The sequence below is a fragment of the Rhincodon typus genome, chromosome 9, assembly GCF_021869965.1.
Source record: "Rhincodon typus isolate 14 chromosome 9, sRhiTyp1.1, whole genome shotgun sequence".
NCBI classification, from domain to species: Eukaryota; Metazoa; Chordata; class Chondrichthyes; order Orectolobiformes; family Rhincodontidae; genus Rhincodon; species Rhincodon typus.
The window spans coordinates 74,216,629-74,236,532 of NC_063340.1; the positions used below are offsets into that span (position 1 = coordinate 74,216,629).

The following is a 19,904-nucleotide window of genomic DNA, read 5'->3' on the forward strand; positions in this document are numbered from 1 at the left end:
CTTTACCCTTTTCTCAGTGTCAACCAATGTATTCTCTCTCTCTCTCTCTCTTTCTCTCTGAGCTCAACGATTAGCACACGCCCTTGAACTCTGCCCAGGGTCCATCACATCAGCACATTATCCCAAGCCTGTCATGCCCCTGCATGGCAAAGTAAAGGACAGTGTGGAGCAGGACGCCTTCTGTGAAATAGGGGTCATTCCTGCTCCTCACCCATCATGCAAAAGACTCCACGATTCGGAAGGACAGGAGGTTTCTGACAAGACCTTCATTTGTGCAGACATGACTGTGGTGCTCCCCCATGGGTCTTTCACCTTGCCTCCTTGAGATGAAGGGCTGACTCACACTTCCCCTCAACTGGGTTCTGTGTCTTCAGTCTGAGGTGAATGCAGCCCTTGATGCACCTGAGGTTTTGCCTGGCCCAGCTGGGAACTGCAGCTGTAACAATGCAACTGCTAGTTCCTATGCGGGTGTGCAGAAGGGAATGACTACCTCTCACTTTCCCTGGATTTAACCCAGGACACTGATGTGCCCATTTTTGGAAATTCCACAAAGGATTTTACTGTTATTGATCTGGGTGTGGGATCAGATCTAAGCAGCAATCCTGAACAACTGTCCACACTGAATGTGCAAGAGGTGTCCAAGGTTGGAGAAGACAACCTGGAAGAGGACAGAGCCCTCATCACGAGCACTGAGGACACAGAAGAGATGGTGGGTGGCCTTGTCTCGCAGATTGACTTCCTTATCTCTGTTGGGGAATTCCAGGAGTTTTTATGTCAGCCAAGTCACCGAGACAGGGCCCAGTTATCACTGGGCAAGTGGCAAGCTCTTACACTTCTGTTTCTAACTGCTTTGAGGCTAAAAACAGGAATGGATAGCAATATGAAGTAATGCTACCATGGTTTTCTTTCTGGAATCATTAAAGAGTTCAGGGCTAGAAAAGGCCTTTCTCCACAGTCCATAAGATGTAGGGTGACTGTTGCACAATTATGTGCAAGAGGACTACCATAACAGCCTCAACATCAATGGCAGCAGAGAGGCACAGTGTGGATTTTATAATCTGTTATTCCCAAGAGGAGGAAAATATGCCATATGCCTATTGTAGGAAACCCACACCATTCTGGGAGATGAAACCATTTATGTGTCCTCTTGAGTGACCAGCTTTGAATTCTAGTGGGGTGGTTATCTTGTTGGGCCCATTGTTTCAGCCAAAGGTATACAGGCTCAAGAAGCATGTGCCAAGCTGCTTTTATGAAATTACTGTCTCATGTTGAGGTGTGGTGCTTTGCTTTGTGAACGTATACATGCCCCAGATAGGATCAGAGCAAAGACTTTTCTGATTGTTTATTCATCTTAGCTCTGTTGATGAGGACAAAGTTATTTTCTTAGAATGGGGTGGTGGTGGGAGCTGATGTGGATTTTAATGGTACTTTGAAGGGACCCAGATGAGCTCAGCATCAGTGGAAAGTTCAGGGATTTGATAAAGTTCTTTGACTTCATAGATATCTTGTGAAATCTCTGTTCTCCAATGCCGTCAGTTTTGTTTTAGGCCTAGAGTAGGCACATTCAGGATCGATTACCTTTAGTCATAGAAACCCTACAGTGTGGAAACAGGCCCTTCGTCCCAACAAGTCCACACCGACCCTCAGAGCATTCTTCCCATCCCCATATAACCCACCTACTCTACACATTCCTGAACACTACAGGCAATTTTGCGTAACCAATCCACGTAGCCTGCACATCTTTGGACTGTGGGAGGACACCCACGCAGACACACAGGGAGAATGTGCAAACTCCACACAGTCGCCCGGCCGTGGAATCGAACACGGGTCCCTGGAGTTGAGAGGCAGCGGTGCTAACAACTAAGGCGTACATTTTCTGAGACCTCCTTGCGACTCGTGCCTTACACTGATCAAGGACTGGTGTGGGTGGAGCTTGTTCCATTCCGTTTGGGTAGGATTCGCGCACTGGCACTTCATCGCCGAAGAAGAGTCAGATCCGATTCGAAACGTTAACTCCTTTTCGTTCTCCACAGTCGCTGCCAGACTTGCTGAGTTTCTCCAGCATTCTCTTATGGTTGTTTCAGATTTCCAGCATCCGTAGTGCTTTTTCTAAATTGTATTATGAGTTCTGCAGACTGGTCTGGTTCCGCAGACAAATGCCTTTTATTCTTTACTCTTGCATCTGACAGAGAAAAACATAAAACAGCTTCCTTGAGGTGATGCTGCTTGGCCTGCTGTGTTCATCCAGCCCTGCACCTTGTTGTCTCTCCTTGAGGTAATTGTTGACATTCTGGCACCTGAACCAGGCCGACAACGCAGGGCTGAATGCAGAGCTGCTGCTGTTTGCTATTACGGTGAAATTATGAAGATTGATTTAGTTGCAGGAAATCATATAAGCACACAGCTATCAGTTCACAAGGAAAGCGAGTGAAATGGAACTATGATCACTTATGGTGAAAGTTCACTCAGAGAAGACATCTGTTTCGCTGCGGGCGTCGCACTCAAACCCGGAAGTGACCTCTACCAATCGCGAAGCGAAGAAGCCTGTCAATCACTCCCGTAGCGGCTTCTCATTGGACGATTGGTTAATTGTTACATCCGCCTCTGTGTTCGGTGTCTGCGGAGTGGGTTCGTTTCCATTTGGTGTCTTTGGGTTTCTGTTGGTTATCCCTAGTTAATAGGTCCCCACATGTCTAGCCCAACGATATTCAACCCGGTAAGGACTCAGTTTCGGCGTGTTTTGTGTGTGCGTCTTATTTAGTAAGCTAGTCTGTGCTGTGTGAATCTCCCTGTGAACAGCTGATTGACTTGACAGAAATGTTAGCAATAATGAAGATCAGCCAATGGGCCAACCCTTTTAAAAGATAGTGAGTTTACAGATCCGAAATCTTTCTACTGGAATCACTTTCAATTTAATTATTTCATGAGAGGACTAGACCTTGTGTAGCACCGTGGAGGTTATGTTTCTGTAGTCACTTGGTAGTAGAGTCAGGTTAGGCTATCACCTACATATCTGAGAAATAATTACAAATGAGAAAGCTAACTTGGCTCTCCAGCTCATCCTTTCACATCCTTCTTGCATCTCTCACTTCCTGGTCGTTCTTCGAAATAGTTTTTGACTCCATGATACTGATTAACTGGACCATTTCAAGAGCAAAAGAGTGGCTGGTGTTTGTGCAGAATACACTTTTGAACTTTGGCTGAGTTGGGACATTTTAATTGCTTGTGTTTAAAAAAAATGAGCAATGGTGTACGTCGTTAATCTTAACCAAAAGTGTCCACTTGCCTAATGTGATGGTCCAGATGAAAATTTTATTGGAAATCCGAGGATTTCTCCACAAAAAGCAGTTATATAGTTTCACCTTCCTAACTCCCAGAGCATATGGGGTAGTGAGAGCCAGCAAAATCTGTTAAACTGAAAAGTCATACGTGGGAAAGACATTTCTGCTGCACCAATTTCCTCTTTAAGCTTTTGTACGATGTTTTAAAAGTAATTGAAAATTATTTTAAGAAGTCACGTGTCTAAATTGAATTGTAAAATGTCATTACATTCAAACTTAAAAAATGTGTGTATAGTGTTTAATAATTTCATACCTTTGTCTTTATTTTCAGAAGTTATTTCTAATCGATTTATTTTTGGAGTGTGAATGTCCTGGCAAGGCTGGCCTTTACTGCTTATCTCTAATTGTCCTTGAGAACAATTTGTCTGTGAACCACTTTCTTAAACTGTTGCTGGCCATATGGTGTAGATACCTATACTGTTCTTATAGAGAGGGATTTCTGAATGGTTTGCTGAACTATTTCAAGAGGCAGTTAAGATTCCTGGCGTGGAGGCATGTGTAGGCTAGCGTAAATAAGGCTGGCAGATTTTCTCTCCATTCATGAACCATGACGATTTGTAACAGAGACTAGCATTTTATTCCAAATTTATTGAATTTAAATTCCCCCAAGCTGCTCTGCTTGGATTTGAATGTGTCTCAGGATTACTTGTCCAATAACCTTATCACCATGCTATTGCTGTACCCATGCGCACTGCCTCCCAAAGTTTCCTTGTGGTTTTGCATACCACCTGCCACAAATCCAATTTAGCAGTTATATCCTTTATAACTCGGCCAGCACAGTCGTGGCACCGCTGAGCAACTCCTAGCAATGGACATTGAAATTTTCCACCAGTTTATACTGTGCATCACAAGTACTCCGGCTGTAAATTACTTTTGAACATCAGTTGTGTTGAAAGGCATGATATAAATTTGAATGTCTTGTTCCTTTTGTCAATAGAAATACTTAAAATTATATTTTCACAGCATTTTTCTGAAAACGATAATACTGTGAATGGCTTGACCGTGAATCAACTTCAATTCTTGTACTGAATGATATAGCAGTGAACTCTAAGCCAGAAGTGAATCTATTTTAATTATTTAGCAGCTGAAGAACTTCCCACTTTTTATACAGAAATGATAACTTTAGAGCAGTTTCAGATTGTGTCTGACCATTTTCAGAATCTTGATTTCATATTACACAGATTTTATACAATTCACATAGTAACTGTTCAGAAGTATCGGAGACATATTGCTTTTAACCTATTTTTTCTTCAATGCTATAAACCTCAATTTTAATTCCTTCTGGCAAGGTCTGAGGCAGATGACAATATTGGAACTTCAGCATGGTATATTTATCAAATTTCAGTTGCAACATTTAGATGTTCCTCAAATGCACGCAGTGTCCAAAGTTCAAACACTCTTCCTGTTGATTCAATCAGTCTAGGCCCAAAACGTCAGCCTTCTTGCTCCTCTGATGCTGCTTGGCCTGCTGTGTTCATCCAGCTCTACACCTTGTTATCTCGTATATTTGAACTTGTTCTGTTCAATCCTGAATCTTTGTCTCTTGTTCTCCATGGTTTGCTTTCTGTATTTTGTTGAGAATCTGTTTTATATTACTTGATATGGTCTCTTGTAAACTGTCTCTTTTTCAAGGCTGAAGAACATACATAAGATCACGCATGATGTACAAAAGAAACGAACCTTAGTTCAACTAGTGCCAGTTTTCATGCTCCAGTTGAGCATCCTATCATCTCTTCTGGTCTAAATCCATCATAGTAACCATTTATTTCCTTCTCAGTCATATTTATCTTATTTACCATTAAAAGCATCCATATTATTTGCTTCAACAACTTGCTTCCTATTTATTGATGCTTCTTTATACCCTTATTCATCCATGGCATTGCACTAATGTTCAGTTTGTTCTTTCTTTTTTGTAGAATACATGTTTCCTGCACGTTGTTGAATGCCAGTTTTAGTATGGAAGGGCAAAATGTGTCAGTGCAGGCTTGGAGGGCTGAAGGGCCTGTTCCTGTGCTGTATTGTTCTTTGTTCTTTTGCCATTTTAATTGTTTCCTATTGTTATTCAACCCTGTTATTTACCATTTTTGCTGCCCATTTTAGCTCTGTTCTCAACAACCTCGAGTTGGAATTTCTTCAATTTCTATACTCAGTTTTCATCATACTTGTGTAATTTTCTATCATTATTTTATTGTGTAAAGAAGGGGAGGTCAAACCCCTCTGATAATTAAAATTGAAACACAAGCCCCCAATCTGTTACAGTGGGAGTAGAGGTCCCCTTCTAATAATTAAACCTGAAGCACCCAGAGAAGTTCACCTCGCCTCACCTCACCTCACCTAATCTATTAAACTGTTACAGAGAAGGGGAGGTTAAATGAAAGAAAATCCCTGATGTTCACTTTATAAGTAACACTTAACTATTTATTTAACCCTAACAGTGAACAAATTAACAGAATTAATACCAAACCGAATAATTCCCCCTTAACTAATAGCTATTCCCTAACTGAACTAAATTCTACTGGTATGCTGTTCCAATAAACATAAGTCTCACGTATATAAGCCCAAGTAATAAGAAAATAAATTAAAAGTTAGTCCCTCAAAGTCGACACACCTTTCTTCAGTTCTCAAATCATCAACACCTTTCTCTTCTGCTGATCAGGCTGTCAGGGATGTTTTCTCTTCAGTGAGGACTGTGAGAAGCGCCTTTTATGGGTAGATGATGCTTTCTTAGAGAGATTAGCAATTTCTTGTGAGACCTAGATACTTATTTCTCAGGTGGCAGTTTGCTTTCACACAGATTTTTCAAAAACTCTCTCCTTGCATACTTTGGATGACCTATCAATTTTCTTACAATAGCATTGGTTTGTCAAAACTATCAGATTTAAATTCAATTGCCTTTCAGTTGTTAAGTGCTTGGTTTAGATTAATTAGCTAATTCCAGCTAGTTGCCAAAACATCAAAACAAGCCTAAGATTTCCAATCACGCAGCCAATTGATGTATGATTCAATTTCAGAGCTGATTGTACATCTTCAGCTACATACAGACATTTTTTTTCTATATAAATCTCTAAGCTTAGAAAAGCACTTTACCTCTTAAAGAAACCATGTGCTTTTCTCCCTTATCATTTTTAAACAAACAAATTCCAGCTCGCTGCCTTCCAATTCACGAGTATGCTACACAATACCGTAATAATAGTGTATTATGTTAGGTTACTATGGCCTACTTTAATGTCTCTGCTTCATTCCGAATTGTTAGATACAATAGCGAACCTTCACTTGTTGGGCTTTTTTACAAATGGGTTTGGAATGGAATTTTTGACCTATTTTAGTAACTTCATTTGCTTAACCCCTTTACTTACTTGGTCTGTCCAATTAATATCAGGATGGTTGAAATCCTCGTTTTTTTGTCTCTTAATGTAAGAACATGTGTCTTTCCTCTGACATGTAGAATCAGCCTCATTATCTCCTTCAACATGTTCTCTAGGAACTGGACAACTGTCTTAAGTTGCAATAACTGGAAACATAACGCACATATAGACTGAGTAGAAGAATATACAGCGTGCATTGTATTGTGGCTATGGTTTGATTATCCTATGATAGCTTGACCCATCTTCAGTATTAAAGCAAACTCAATTCATGCTCAATATGTAACTAAGGAGTTAATTTAAACACATAGTAATGGTACTGCAAGTTGCTCTAAACTAATGCAAGTATTACTGATCCCCCAACGGTCTAATAATTTAATCATTTAAGCTTGGCTGTTACATTTTCTTGCAGGTTATACCATATACTGGTGCGATCTTTGGTGGTTTGCAACGAGGGCAGATGATAGCAGTGCAGGGAATATTGCCCAAAGAAAGTGAAAGGTAAAACATCACATTGAAAATTTACACTGGGAAGAAAATTTTCTGTTAATACAGTGTGGAGCTGGAGGAACACAGCAGGTCAGGCAGCATATTAGGAGCAGGAAAGTTGATCTTTTGGGCTTATGCCCTTCATTAGCACTCAAAATAAGTTGGATAAGAGACTCGGAGATAGAAAATTTTATGTGGTGACCAGGACACTTATTGAGAATTTCCCTTTGGCAGGGATTTGCAACTTACAAATTTTGAGGAAGCCAGTTACTTTAGTTTTAGAAGAACATATATTCTTTAAATCATTCTGGCATTCTCGGGGAGACGCTTTCTTTCATTTGACTGACAAAAGTTGTCAAAGTCAAATCATTGAAGTGGTAAATTTACATTCTGAAGGACTGTAGTGAAATGTGTCAAATGCACAAGTTAAAGAGGAAGGAAAAGGCAGTGCAGGGTAGCAATGTAGATCATGGTAACTAGTGTGACAGAGGGGGACAGAATATATGGAGATAAGAGTGCAGCAGCAAATGTGATCAGATTAAGGAAAAAATAGCTTTGAGGTAACAGCGAGGCTATAGCTAACAAATGTATGTGGCTTTAATATGGTATATTCCGAATGCTTTTCCAAAATCTGCCCCATTTTAGTAGACTTTGTAGAATGTGGACCAGGCCACCAGTAGGTTCAAGAAACCAGATAGCTGACAATGATAAAATACGAAAATAGGTGGAAAAACAAGCAGTGATGAGGAGATATAGTTTACAGATAGTTAATGATAGGTTAGGAGAATGGACCAGAAGCTTGCAGATGGAGTTTAATGTGGATAAGTGCAAGGTTGTCCAGTTTGCCGGAAAAAGCAAACAAGCAAATTTTTCTTTAAATGGGAAGGAGATTCAAAGTGTGTCAGTGCAGAGGGATCTGGGTATCTTTATGCATGAATCACAGAAAGTGGGTATGCAGGTACACCATATAATAAGAAAGGCAAATGGAATCCTGGCATTTATTGCAAAAGGACTGGATTATAAAAGTAAATAAGTGTTATTATAATTGTATAAGATGTTGGTGAGACCACACCTGGAATATTGTGTCCAGTTCTGGTCTCCTTACTTGAGGAAGGATGTGGTGGCACTGGCAACAGTTCAGAGGAGGTTCACCAGATTGATTCCAGGGATGAAAAGACTGTCGTACAAGGAACAGTTGAATAGCTTGGGCTTATACTTGCTGGAGTTAGAAGAATGAGGGGGGAATCTAACTGAAGTATATAAAATGCTAAAAGGGATTGATAAGGTGGACATGGAACAGATGCTCCCCTTTGAGGGACAGACTCAAATAAGAGAGCATAGAGTGAGAGCAGGTAGGTTCAAAACTGAGATGAGGTGAAACTACTTCTCTGAGGGTTGTGATTCTGCTAAATTCACTGCCACACTGTGTGGTGGAGGCAGAATCTAAACTAACTCCACAGAAGCTGATATCCCATTACCAAGTCACCCTTTATTTACACATGCATATACTTGACACTGGTCAGGCTTCCTTAGAGTGAACACAATCTCTGACACTCCTGTTCATACCTGTCAGCCAGGGCTCCCTGATGGTGCTGTTAATCTGGTCCAATCAGGGAACTCATTCTACGAGGGCCACCTGGACGACATCATTACAATCACTGCAGAATCAATCAACAGATTCAAGAAAGAAACAGATATGTTTCTGATGAAAAGCGGGATAAAGGGCTATGGAGAATGGGCAGGAAAGTGGAGTTGAGACCAGAATGAGATCAGCCATGATCATGTTAAATGGTGGAGCAGGCTTGAAGGGCTGAATTGCCTACTGCTGCTCCTAATTCCTATAATGAGTTTGATTTTTCGTGGAGTGAAAATGTGTAACTTCTCTCAGTGCACGTGTATGTCATTGTTGAACCTTTGTACAGATTCCAGGTGGATTTACAGTGTGGAAGCAGTGAAAAACCTCGTGCAGATGTAGCCTTCCATTTCAATCCACGTTTTTGGAGATCTGGGTGCGTGGTTTGCAACACTCTGGTGCATGAAAGATGGGGACGTGAAGAGATAAAATATGAGATGCCATTCAAAAAAGGAGAGCCATTTGAAATCATTTTCTTCATAATGGTTGACAGGTTCAAGGTAATGCTAGCTGTTCTTAATTTTTCTCTAACTTGATATTTTTCTGACATGGCATCTCGGTACTGTCTAATTGTGGGACTTGTAAAAGATATTTAAATGCAACAATGTGCCCATCATACTGCATTATTCAATAACTTGTAGTGCCATTGTAAAATTTAACATGTTTTGCTATTTGCATACAAACTTTAACAATTTGAGCATAATAACTCACATTTGCAGTCGACCTTAAATCTTCTGCCATGTAGGGATTTTTTTTCTTGTATTGCTGGTAAATGTGATGGTTAACCTGACTCTCTGGCCATTGCTCTTGATACACTTGAGCAGTATACAAGGTCAAATAGTTCAGCTTAAAAGGAATTAAGAACCAACAATGTACAATACAGAAATGGGAATGCTTAGTAAGCATCAAATGTGGATGGAGACATAGTTGCGCTGAACTTTTTATGTCCTTTCCTGCAGTATGGGTCCCCTTGAGCAGTGAATGGGGATTGTCTGCATTTATACTTTACGTAATTTGCATTTAGAAATAAAATACTTCAGTCAATTGAGATGTGAAAGTAATGTTTCTGAACAGGACTTCACTTACTTGTTCTTTTTTAAAGAACTTTTCACATATATTGATCGAATATTAATTTAATCTTGCTGTCAAATTGAGTATAGTATATGAGCTCCATCTCTTACTTAATGTTTTCTGTGTGATGCTTGGTAGTTGAATTGAAACATAAATGTCAAATCTTTCAGTTCACCTAAAGGTGATTCTTTAACATGTTATACAATCAGACACTTTTTTTAGAACATCCTTCTGCTGGCTAACAGCTTCTGATTTTCTTGCTTCTTTGTAAATGTGTAACTAATGCAAAGTATAATTATTCCAGTCATGTCTGCATCTTCTATAGTCTTAGCATCTTTTTCAAAACTCAGCTCTGTTTGCATCATTTCCCTTTAATGTAACTGCCTTGTTGTATTGTATTTAGCGTTATTAATAGAGGCACATAGTTACTGGATCATCAGAGTGGAAATGCCATATTGCTGTGATTATTGCAATGGTGTCAAATCCACTGGCTTTCTGTTTGTGTGCAAAGATACAAAGGGAAAAACAAATGGAAACTCATTTTCTATTTTTACTTTAATGTAAATGTACAGGCAAAAATGTTATACAAAGAAAATACAGTTTGTAAGGGAACTGAGAGTGAAATGTTTCAAATGCCCCTGTCTGTTGTGTCAGGACAATTAAGTTTGCTGGAAGTTTTGGAGCAAGTTATTTAATTGAATTCTGCTGTTTGTACAGGGAGGTGTAGACAGAAAGTAGGTTGAAATTATAGCATTGATTGTATTGGTAATGTGTGACGTTAACTTTAGTTATTACACTTGAGGTGATGCAGTGCTATTCAACCTAGAGATTAGGGAGACTTACTGTAGGACAGTTTAACAAATAATAATTTGAGTACATGTGTGTTGCAGTATAAATTGTTCAGATAACACCGTTTCCTTGCTACTCTCTTTTTTTCTGAAAAGGAACTTGTATATATGGCTGCTTACATTGTTCGTTATAATCCTGGCAAGGCTAGAAGGGGATACTTCTTTCACACAGGGTCTCTTTTTCTCCATATTTTGAGCAAAGTATTGAAGATATGGGGAACAAGTCATGAAGATGTATTAACTAGTCTGACAGAACTGTGTTTTGTTGAATGATAACAGGAGACGTAGAGTCAAACACAGATTTTCGGAGAACTTGGAGGTGCCTCATAATGTCCCACATGTTTTGGCCTGGGGATAGTTCTGTTCAATGTACTGACGATGTGGACATAGTTCTAGGTGAAATTTATAGATACCAAAATAGGAAATACACCATTCTTTAGGAAGTTACAAAGTGATATTGACAGATGGAGGTGGTGTCAGATAGAAATCAGCATTGTTGAGGTGACATATTTGCTTTAAAAAGCTAACTATGGTAATTAGAAGTAGTTTTTGTGCAATAGCTGAACTGAAGGATTTGGTCCACTAATGGCAGCACTTCATATTGATAAAGTTGTATAAAACCCCTGGTATAATTTTAATTTTATTGTGAGCCTTATAAAAGATGAAAAGTACTGATGAACCTCTCTGAGCATTCTGACCTCCACTTACACTTTTGGGCAGATATTGAGACCTCAGAGAGGATACAACACAAATTTAGTTAGTTACTGCCTGGTGAAAGGAAACATAAAGATGAAAAACATTTTTTTTGGTTAGAATGATGCTGATAACGGATGAATCTAATGGAAATTAATGAATTAATAGGAAACCAAAAACTGGAATACTATATTTTGTGGTTCAGGGATCTAGAATGAAGGGCCTTCGTTAAAAGATTAATTAAAGAGATCTATTGCAGAGATGAATATTTTTAAGAGTTAGAAACAAGTAGCATTCACTTCCAGCCCTTGTTCCTGCCTTGTTTAGTTTGCCTAAAGTGAAAGGGTTGAAGGGAATGGGAGGGTAAATGTGATTGCTTATGTGGGGGTCAAATAGATCCAACGCTGACACTGACTAACTTAGCTGTAATGACCTGTTTCTATGTTTCAGGTTGTAACAAGGCACTGTAGTTGAGCTGCATTAACCTGCTCTATAAATAAATATATATTTATTTACTAGGTTGCAGTTAATGGAAAACATTTCCTGGACTATCAACATAGAATAAGTATGGAGAGAGTTGACACACTTGGAATCTCTGGTGTGGTCCAAATTCAAACGATTTGTTTCTTGAACAGCACTGTAAGTAAGAAGTAAATAAGCACAAGAATGCGTCTCCAGATGTTGTATTTTTCAATAGAATTTTCCCCTCATCTCATTTTCCACACTGCTCCATCTCCCTTTCACTTTTTGATGTATTTCCTTTTTCCAAACTTTCTGACCAGGCCATTTCTGGGTGATTATAAGTTCATAATAGGAAGTTCAGAACTGTCTTTCAAATCAAATGTCATGAAATTATTTCCTGTTGTACTTTCATCTTTGTTTTTCTTTGTCAACTTTTGACTTTGCAACATGTTTGGCTATTTGCCAATTTGTACTGACATGGTTAGAGTGTCTTTTGTAACTAATCAATCTAAGTTTGTAAAATTGATTAGTGGATATTGGTGACCCACATAACTTCAAAACACAATGTTGTTTGATATGGTGTTGTCCTCCTGATTTCCACTGAAGACAGAGTATACTTCTGGAACAAAAGCAGCTCTTTGAAATTTGATTTTGTGGTGCACCTCAATATTCTGATTGCGTTACTGAAAATAGGTAATATCATACTAGTGCTGAGGTCACACTGATTTATGCTAATATTTGTTTACAACCATTGGGATCTACTGTAAAAGGTCTCATTACTGTAGACACTTGATGCTCCTAATGTGCTCTAACTGTTCTCTACATTCAAAAACCAGATAGTCTAATAAACATTTCTGTCGTAACTAACTTTAGGAGCAGGATAATCCATATTACAACCTTTCAATAAAGAAGACTGATACAAGTGGGACTGTAAGTCTGAGCAATTGTCTTTTTAAACTGTCTTTCTAGTGCCTTCAAGTTATTACACATTGACTCAATAATCTTTGTTGGTATTGCAGCATGCCAAGCATACAAAGATTCCGCTGGTAAGTACACAATTGTTTGTTTGGGCCACATATTGTGAACAGATTGACTTGGATACTTGGTGCTTTAGTTTAGCATTTCTGAAACTGTCACAGTATATTTTCAACCAACTCCATTCTCAGCTACTTTGGAAAAACAAACGGAATGCCTCCACAGTTGTAAATTGTAAATAAATCCACCAAACAGAACATGATAATACTGCAACATCCAAGCACAAGAAAGTGACTCCAGAGGTTATATTTTTCAGTAGGATTTTCCCCTCATCTCATGCCCCCTTTTTTCACACTGCTCCATCTCCTCTTCACTTTTTGACGTATTTACGTTTTTCAAATTTTCTGACCAGGCCAGAAGGGGTAGAAAAATGTAGAATGCAGGTGAAAGTCTTAGGGTGTAATTTAATTGTTAATCTTTTTCATGTTTTTAATACTTGGAAGATCTTTTGGTTTTTAGGCAGTCCCTTACATGGGTAAGATTGAGGATGGATTATGTCCAGGTCGGACAATCACTCTTCAAGGCAAAGTCAATAAGAACCCAGACAGGTAAGTTAGTTTTATAATTGTTACAAATTGCATTTTTTAAGACATAGGAGCATTCGCAGCCTATCGAGTTTGCTCCACTTTTAATCCTTGATTAAAAATCTCTCAATCTCAGTTTTGGATATATCCGAAGCTAAGTATATGACCCAATCTCAACAACCCATTGCAGTAAAAAAAACTTCACAGATTCACTACCCTCTGAGTGAAGTAATTCCTCTTCATCTCTTAAATGGATAAACCCTTATTCTGAGATTATGTTGTCTGGTCCTAGACTCTTCCACGAATAGAAACAATGTTTTTTGCATCTATCCTCTCAAATCCCTTAAGAATTTTGTATGTTTCAAAAGGTCACCTTTCATTTTTCTAAATTCCAAAGAGTACATACCTGACCTATTGAACATCTCCTCTTTGGACAGTTTCTTCATACCTGGTATCAGTCCCTGGAGCCTGCCCTACCATTCAATAATATCATGGCTGATCTGTGGCCTAACTCCATATGTGTGTCTTGGGCCCATGTCCCTTGATAACAATTGAATTAGAATTGACCACCATGAGGAAAAGAGTTTCAAATCCCCACGACTCTTTGCGTGTCAAAGTGTTTTTTAACATCTTTCCTGGATGGTCTGGCTCTAATTCTTAGACTATGCTTGACCCCGGTTCTAGAATCTTCAACCTGTGGAAATAGTTTATCTTTTCCTGTTAAATTCTGAATACCTCGATTATATCACCCCTTAACCGTCTAAATTCTAGACCATAGAGGCCTAATTTGTCTGATCTGTCCTCATAACTTAACCCCTTAAGTCCAGATATCATCCCTGTAAACCTGCATTGAACACCCTCCGGGTCAAAACATCCTTCCTAAGGTATGATGCCCAAATCTGCTCTCGGTATTCCAAGTGGGGTCTAACAAGGGTTTTGTATGACTGTAGCGTAACGTCTGCATCCTTCTATTCCAGCCCTATAGATCTGAATTAGCGTTTTTGATTATTTTCTGCACCAGTTCCTGGCATTTTAAAGAGCTTTGCTCCTGAACCCCCAAATCTTGTTGGACAATCACTGTATTTAACATTTTACCTTCTAAACAATACCTGATCTATCCTTTCTTTGGTCCAAGATGGATAAAGTCACACTGACATTAAAATCCATCTGCCACAGCTTTGCACATTCACCTAATTTGTCAGTTTCCTGTGGCAATTTTATGCTTCCATCAACATTGTCGACAATGCTGCCCAATCTTGTGTCATCAGCAAATTTGGATATTTGACTCAAAACTGAGTCTTCATCAAGAGTCACCACACTCAAAGTTAACTCTTCTTTCTTCCCACATATGTTGCTGGCTCTGCTGAGTTTCTCCAGCATCCACAGTTCTTTGTCTTATTTTGGATATTGGACTTCTTTATACCATTATCCAGGTCTTTAATGAATATTGTGAATAATTGACGCTCCACAGATCCCTGTGGGACACCACATGTTACATCCTGCCAATTCGTGTACTTACACATTATTCCAACTCCCTCTTTCCTGTCACTCAACCAATTTCCTATCCATGTCTGTAATTTGCTTTCAAATCCCTGGGCAGCCACCTTAATCAACAGTCCCGTGTGGGACTTTATCAAAAACAATCACAAAGTCCATATAAACAACATCCATTGATTTACCTCCATCCATCGCCTCTGTCATCTCTCAAAAAACTGAGGTTAGTCAAGCATGACCAACCTTTCATGAATCCATGCCTGCTCTCTCTGAATTACTGAAAATATTTGAGATGTTAGCTTGTCCTTGATTACAGACTCTAACAATTCCCCCACCACAGATGTCAGAATAACTGGCCTGTAATTTCCTGGCTTCCCTCTGCCACCTTCTTTAAGAGTGGAGTGATATGAGCAACTTTTCAATCAAGAGGTACAACTCCTGGATCCAGGGAACTCTGAAAGATTATTGTTAGGACATTGGCAATGTGTTCTCCTACCCCCTTAAACAGCTGTGGAAGGAAACCAACAGATCCTGGGGATTTGTCACTCTTCAGTTCCATCGATTTGCCTATTACTGATGATTTACTTAAGCTCGTTTTATTTAGACACTGTCACTGATCCTCTTAATTTTTTTGGCACTTGCGGCAAGCTATTCTCCTTTTCTGCTGTGAGTACTGAAGCAATAAAATCGTTCAGCATGTCTGCCGTTTCCCCATGATCATTAACAATATCCCCATTCTCAGCCTTCAGTGGTCCAAAAGTACTCTTAACCAGCCCCTTTCCCTTTATACAACTACAAAATCTCCTCTTATGTGTCTTGCAAGTTTCCTTTTGTAATCCTTTTTAGCTGCTTTTATAAATGTCTTTGTGTTTGTCCGATTCTGTATTGTTCTTTGTTTTCATCAGTCCTCTCTCTTAATTTTATGCTGTCCATTACTTCCTTAGATGTCCATGGCTGTTTTGTGAGGTGGAGCTTTTCCTTCTCATGGGTACAAACTGCTTCTGAAATAGTATTAAGTGTTTCCTTGAACACCCATCACTATTCCTTGATTGCTTTACCTATTAGCAGAGCTTCCCAATTTACTGTGGACAGTCTCTGCCTTATCCCATTAAGATCTGTCTTACTTAATTCCAAAATTCTACTTTCTGATTTTTGCTCGTGTTTTACAATGACTATGTGAAACTCGTTCATGTTATGATCACTATTTGACAAATGCTAATGAACAACTCGGTCAATAATTAATTCAGGCTCGTAGCTCATTACTGGATCCACTATCACTTTTGTCTCCTTGTTGCATCCAAGATGTACTGCTGTAGGACCTATCCCAGACACGCTAGAAATTCATAGCCTTTCTGGCAAGTGCTTGTCTGTCTCTCCCAGTCTATGTTAAGATTAAAATTCCCCATTAGTGCCACTCTACTTTTGCTACATACTTGCCTAATTCAGTACTTAAAATATAGTACTTCTGAGCTGTGGTTCTTTGAGATATTAATCTTGTTGCAACTGTCTTTTTTTGTTTGTGTTAAAATTTAATTAGTTTAAGTCCATTGTTTAATTTGTAGCATGTCTAAACCCAAGGTACTAGCCATAGAGGTAAATCCTGAAAAGAAAAAGCTGTATTGTAAATGTAAATCTCTTCCAGGTTTGCTATTAATCTCTGTGTGAGTAATTCCACTGACATTCCATTACACCTGGCACCTCGGTTCAAAGAAAAGGCTTTCGTTCGAAACTCTTTTCTCTATCAAAGCTGGGGTGAAGAGGAGAGGAAGATAGACTATTTTCCATTTAACCCAGAGGCATATTTTGAGGTACTTTGTATAGTCCATAAATAAATTGGAGATATTTGAGAAGATCTTCGTATGTTACTAACATTATAATTTTTCCATTAGTTGTTCTGAATATTAAGCATAAATTGATTTTATAACATGACATCTTAAAGGTGTAAATAACAACTGTTTACATAGAAGCTTTGTCGGGGGTGGGGGGGGGGAACAGAGAGGAAAGGGACAGTAATCATCTAGTGGTATTATCACTAGACTATTAAATCAAAGACTCTGGTAAAGTTTTGAAAAACTGAACTCAAATCCTACCATGGCAGATGGTGGAATTTCAATTCAATTAACATGTGCAATTAAGAATCTAATGATGACTGTGAAACCATGTTGGTTGTCAGAAAAATCCAACTGCTTCACTAATGAGCTTTACGGAAAGAAACTGGTATCCTTACCTGCGCTGGCCTGTGACTCCAGACCCATTACAAAGTCATTGACTCTGAACTACCCTTTGGATAATTAGGGATGCACAATGAATGCTGCCCAGTTCCCATGAATTCCTTGTCTTTTTAGACAACAGTATTCATATAATTGCTTAAGTTAAACCAACCTAGGTCCATAGTTGTGGCATTGGCCATATCATTTTATATAGTGGCCAAATTGTCTTTGGGTTTTCTCTCAAATGCACTCATTTATGGGAAAACAAATGTTATGAAACACTGAAGATCATGGTTAGTGTGCTGGAAGGCTGTACTTTTGTCTGTGACTGTCATATTACTTCAAAAGTAATAGTGGTGGTGTTAATGTATCTGAGAAAATTTGATGATGTTCCGAGGAGAGGGTTTGTGTCTTAACTTTAAAGAAGGCACTCAGTTGATTTTTATACACCTCAAGACAAAGTTGCTTTGCTTTATAGTAGCTGCAGGAAAGGAACTGAATGGGTTTGCTACTTGGTTAATGTATTTTTGCACTCTGTGTTTTGTGATTGTGTTCCAGGTTATCATTTATTGTAGTTCTGACTGTTTCAAGATTGCTGTGAATGGAGAGCATTTATTGGAGTATAAACACCGGTTTACTGACTTGAGCAAAATTGACATGGTGGGGGCAGACGGAAATATCCAGCTGTTTGAAGTACAGACTTGGTAGGTGGAGAAAAGCTGCTGACCAAAATTAACACTAATGCCAGGATAATAACAGGGTGTGTAACCTATTGAATTCTGTTTCTAATTATAGAGAATACGTTATCAAATCAAGAAGAAAATTTGTTTCTTGGGGATTGTTGCATGATGTTTGAAGATCTGGATTTTGTTTTGGAATTGCTTTGAGTTCACATAAATCTGTGCTAAAGGAATTTAGAGGGTAGCATCAATTCTATAGAACCACATCCAACCCCGCCCACATCACGACTTAAATCATTTTGAAAGCTAAACATTTTAAGTGCATGGATAATTTTGCTTTGAAATTCAAATTACCAACAAACTTGACCAAGTGTCTTTAAATATTTAAAATTTAAATATGTATTTTTAAAGGCTGCAAAGCGTTAATAGTTTGCTAATGTCCTAACTCCTATCCTGTAAGACAGTCAGCCCGTTAATGAAACTAAACACGCTTTCTCTATATTTGCATAGCTTTTGATGCTGAATAATATTGGTTTTCATTTTCGTTGTTAAAAATCCTGAATGCTTTGGCAAGCCCTATAAGTATTTTATCTGACTGACAAGGTGCAAACATGAATAGTCAATTAAAACTGTAGTACTCCATAAATGTTACAGATTTAAGTGTCAGATGTAAAAAGGTACTGTTTTGGTTTTCTCAGGTTGTTTTAACAACCTGTTTCACAACTTACTGTAGAATTCTGTGCACAGTATTAGGAAATCTGATTAATTTGCATTTTTGATCTGGAGGGGTGTTGTGATGGAAAATCCACCCCGTTACTTTAATTACGAGTAACATTATTAGTTTGGGGTTAGACTCCGCAGCAAGAATGTTGTTGTCTGGCTGCTGTTATTGTTGCACATGGATTTCTATGATGTATTCTGTTTCTTTATGAACAATACACTTGGTAACTAAGTGGGAAAACTTCTCATTGCAAACAAAATTGACATTCTAATCCAGTGCCAGGTGTATTGCATTGTCTCTGTTGCTTCTGTATTTTGTGTTTACATATGAAAAACAAATACATGTTAATTTTCCTGGAAGTTTTTTTTTTGGGGCCAGTGTGTTCACTGCAAACATTTGGAAAAGCCCATTTATGCATCTTCTATTTAAATACTGTAAATTAACATATCTGCCTCTGTACTTTACTTATGTACATAACCAATCTATATGAAGACAAAACTCTTCAAGTATAGTGTATTTACTTAATCTGTACTGCATTAAAAATAAAGTTCATATTTTAAACATTCTTTGAAATATCTCGTAATTTAGTGACAATTTCACTTTTTTTCTTTAAATTCTGGATTAAACAGTTGCTGCAAGTAATGCACAACAGCAGTTTCTGATCAATGAATTCAGACTGGCACTTCTGATGTGAACACTATCTGGATTTAATAGACTATTTTCATAGAATACTGCACAGAGGCTATTTAGCATAGTATGGGCTCTTAAAATCCATCCCATTATATTTACTGTCCTTTCCTTTCTCCATAGATTACAGGTACTTATCTAGTTTCATTCTAAAAACTGAATTTGCTTTCATCCCAGTCTTCTGGGAAGGAATGTGCATTCTTAATGATTTGGCTTATGTAAACATCAGAACTACAGTAATGTGGTTGACTCAGGAGTTAGGGATGGGCAACAAACCAGCAACACCCAAATCTCCTGAAAGAATAAAACAAAAACTTGTGTGAACAATAAAGATAGTACTATTCTTGACAGCGATGGACATGAACGTAAGATTACCTTGTATAGCTATAAATAAAACATGGTAATCATATAGATATCAATAATATATAGATATTATTGTATTAGTTTAAAATCCTACTTTAAAAGCCTGAAGACAGCTCCTGTCTTCTCATCAGTCAGTCTGTCATAAACCTAAACGTAGTGTGGCATCAACCCAAATGATAATAGCAACAGCAGCAATTTGTCTCTAATGTAAACATCAGTCACCTCCTTTTCCATAACACAATTTGAATCTTTTCTTTGATCCTCATCCATCACCACTCAATTTTTATGATC

The 19,904-nt window shown here is 38.4% G+C and overlaps 1 protein-coding gene across 2 annotated transcripts; it reads left to right on the forward strand.

Annotated features, from left to right (window-relative positions):
- Positions 1-1,323: 1,323 nt before the first annotated feature.
- On the forward strand, positions 1,324-19,128 carry LOC109934572 (galectin-8). 2 transcript variants are annotated; one of them, XM_048601210.1, is made up of 10 exons: positions 1,324-2,716; positions 7,116-7,204; positions 9,115-9,325; positions 11,957-12,076; positions 12,773-12,829; positions 12,919-12,945; positions 13,394-13,482; positions 16,595-16,760; positions 17,721-17,866; positions 17,958-19,128. In XM_048601210.1, coding segments are annotated over exons 1-10 (933 nt in total). In that variant the 5' UTR covers positions 1,324-2,689; the 3' UTR covers positions 17,959-19,128. The 2 variants fall into 2 exon arrangements, with proteins under 2 accessions (XP_048457167.1, XP_048457165.1); XM_048601208.1 differs by having other exon boundaries at positions 17,721-19,128.
- The last annotated feature ends 776 nt before the right edge of the window (positions 19,129-19,904 follow it).